General features: G+C 37.0%; 1 protein-coding gene across 3 annotated transcripts in view; it reads left to right on the plus strand.

Annotated features, from left to right (window-relative positions):
- The window catches only part of LOC106872801 (zinc finger and BTB domain-containing protein 24), a 45,400-nt gene that overhangs the window by 33,864 nt on the left and 10,033 nt on the right, over window positions 1–1,503 (plus strand). For all 3 annotated transcript variants that reach the window (XM_014919915.2, XM_014919914.2, XM_014919916.2), the window contains one exon: window positions 244–779. In XM_014919915.2, the coding sequence (XP_014775401.1) occupies window positions 324–779 (456 nt within the window). In that variant the 5' untranslated portion in view covers window positions 244–323. The remainder of the gene's footprint in view (window positions 1–243; window positions 780–1,503) is intronic.

Consider the following 1,503-nt stretch of genomic DNA (forward strand, 5'->3'; position numbering starts at 1 on the left):
TCTTGAAACTTGATGTCAGCTTTGATCTGTTTAAAAGCAACACCCCAGTTTTTTTCAGTTAAAATCATGTCTAAAATAATATGATTCATACACAAGTAAATACAGCATATGGTTTAGTTTTATTTTGTGATATTATTGATAAACAACTGAAATGTTCTAAATGTTTTTTTTTTCATCTCATAATCTTTTTTTCTACTACTTTTTACTATAATTATTATTACTACTATTTTATCTACTTTTCAGATGGATTTGACCAAGGTATTGTTTCCATGGCTTGATTGAAGCTTTGGAAACATGTAAGTACTGCCCTATGCAACTAACATATGTGTGGAAAAAAGCTGACCTCATTATCAAGGCTAATGGAGCATAAAAGAGTCCACACAGGTGAACGCCCTTATGTTTGCCAGGTATGTCAGAAAAGGTTCACACAGAAAGCTCATCTGGTCATCCATAAGCGCACACACACAGGAGAGAAACCATATGCCTGTCATATTTGCCATAAGCGATTTGCACAGTCCTCCCATCTGAATAACCACAAGCGGATCCACACCGGAGAGAAACCTTACTTTTGTAATGTATGTAACTTAGGCTTTAGTCGCAAACAGAGACTGGAGTTACATGTACTGCAACATGCACAGCAAAAGAGCACAAACAGTCAACAGATAAATAATAATGATGATGTGAACAGTACGAATAGTAATGATAACAAATCTGTTGCATTTACATCAGAAGCTGAAGCTGCATACCAGCGCCCTCTATTAGATTCTACACAATCGCAGGTTTGTTATTATTGTCCTTCTATCATGTTTCTTGTCAGTCTCCGAAATTTTTTCACCTCTTCTATTTGAAATGTTTTTGTCAGATAGATACAGGCGTGGCTGTGAGGTTAAGAAGCTTGCTTCTGAAACACGCGATTCTGGGTTCAGTCTCATTGTGCAGCAACACCTGTGGCAAGTATCTTCTACTGTGGCCCCGGGTTGATCAAAACCTTGTGAGTGGATTTGGCTGACAAAAACTGAAAGAAGCCCATCATGTGTGTGTGTGTGTGTGTGTGTGTGTGTGTGTGTGTGTGCATGCATGCATATGTGTGTGTGTGAGTTGGTATCTCTTTGTCTTGACATTATGTGATTATTGTAAATGAGTTTCACCTTTTTTGATCATTCCAAGTACTCCTACGGTCACTGGCATTGTAACCGTCTTGAGATGCCACATCTTTTCAATTTCAATCAGCAAATCTTTATATTTTCTGAGCTTACCAAATTCTTTTGTTGAGATACTATTATTATTATTATTATTATTATTATTATTATTATTATTGTTCAGTAGTTTTATTTTTATAACGTGCTTTCACTTCACTACCGAGCGCAGCTCTGTGCGCCTTGGGTATGTGCTGTGGATTGCTGTGGTGCTCTTATGTTCACTGTATTGAAAGTGTTTTGCGTAGAATGTGTGCAGTACCCAGTAGTGCAATTTTCTGTATGTTATATATATTTGTAAGTCCTG

Source organism: Octopus bimaculoides, chromosome 7, assembly GCF_001194135.2.
Source record: "Octopus bimaculoides isolate UCB-OBI-ISO-001 chromosome 7, ASM119413v2, whole genome shotgun sequence".
Classification (NCBI taxonomy): domain Eukaryota; kingdom Metazoa; phylum Mollusca; class Cephalopoda; order Octopoda; family Octopodidae; genus Octopus; species Octopus bimaculoides.